This window comes from Hyperoodon ampullatus (genome assembly GCF_949752795.1).
Source record: "Hyperoodon ampullatus genome assembly, chromosome: 14".
NCBI classification, from domain to species: domain Eukaryota; kingdom Metazoa; phylum Chordata; class Mammalia; order Artiodactyla; family Ziphiidae; genus Hyperoodon; species Hyperoodon ampullatus.
Window position 1 is genome coordinate 55,044,203 of NC_136927.1, and position 1,150 is coordinate 55,045,352.

Consider the following 1,150-nt stretch of genomic DNA (forward strand, 5'->3'; position numbering starts at 1 on the left):
TCCCCTCACCTCGGGAGGGAGCGGGAGTGAAGAGGAGTTAGTGACAAGGGCCGGCCAGCTCCTGCCTAGACGATGACGAAGCAGGCCCTGGGACCTTGTGGAGGTATGGGCCTCATGCTGCCCAGAGCCGTGGCCTCCACCAGGCCACTCACCGGTCTTGTCCCTGGGCCCTGGGACGTGCCCAGGGCTGCGCCGAGAGTTCAGGGAAACGGAGCCGCGGGGCGCGGAGGGCCCAGGGCTGGGAGGGGCGGGCCAGGCCGCTGACCCGGGCGGGGTGGCGCGCTAGGAGCCCTCGCGGAAGCTGTGGATCTGCGTGGAGTACTTCTGCAGGTGGCCCTCGGGAGGGGCCTTGGAGGCCCCGAGCGCGCCCCGGGCCACCTGCTGTGGCTGCTGGTAGTGCTGGTAGAGCTTGGGGACTGGCCCGTCCAGGCCCGGGAGGCGGCCGCTGGACATGGTCAGGATGGTGGCGGTCAGCGACTTGATGTAGTTCTTGGCCAGCGTGAGCGTCTCGATCTTGGAGAGCTTCTTGTCGGCGCGCACGTGCGGGATGACCTCGCGCAGCGCCTGGAAGGCGTTGTTGAGCTTGTGCATGCGCTGCCGCTCGCGCTCGTTGCTCTCCAGCCGCCGCTGGACGCTGCTCTCCCGCCGGCTCCCTGGCCCCGGCCGCCGGCGCCCGCCCTCTGCCCGCACCCCCTGCGCGCGCGCCTTCCGGCTCCGCAGAGCCTTGGCCGCGTCTGGCCCCGAGCCCGGCGGTGGCCTGTCGGGCGTCCGCTCCCCTGGGGTGGCTTCTGGGTCTTGCGGGGGCGCCCGGCGCCGGGGAGGCCGGCTCTTGGTCTTCATGGCTCCAGACTGGTTGTCCTGGGGGGGGGGCGGTGGGTGGCTCTGAGGGGGGAGCCTTTGGAGCTGAAATCCAGAACACAGGCCACCCCGCGGTCACTCGGCAGGCCAGTGGACGCTCAAGGCAGCGGTCCCCAGTGGCGGCTGCCCAGCTGGTGCACAGTGACCCCAGGGTCCTTCCCAGTCACTTGCAGGGCCCTGAGCTGACCCCACCCCCACCCCCCATGCCCCTGTTTGACCTTACACTGACCCCTCAGACCTTCCCCTGGTCTGGTGGCCCACTCTCCCCCTGGGTGACACGTATTGACCCCTG

General features: G+C 70.7%; 1 protein-coding gene across 1 annotated transcript; it reads right to left on the bottom strand.

The window, feature by feature from the left end:
- Positions 1–282: 282 nt before the first annotated feature.
- On the bottom strand, positions 283–840 carry BHLHA15 (basic helix-loop-helix family member a15; the record flags this gene model as incomplete). The annotated part of the gene is made up of 1 exon (XM_079718921.1): positions 283–840. One exon carries the CDS (start codon positions 838–840, stop codon positions 283–285), a length of 558 nt encoding a protein of 185 aa, XP_079575047.1.
- Positions 841–1,150: the final 310 nt, after the last annotated feature.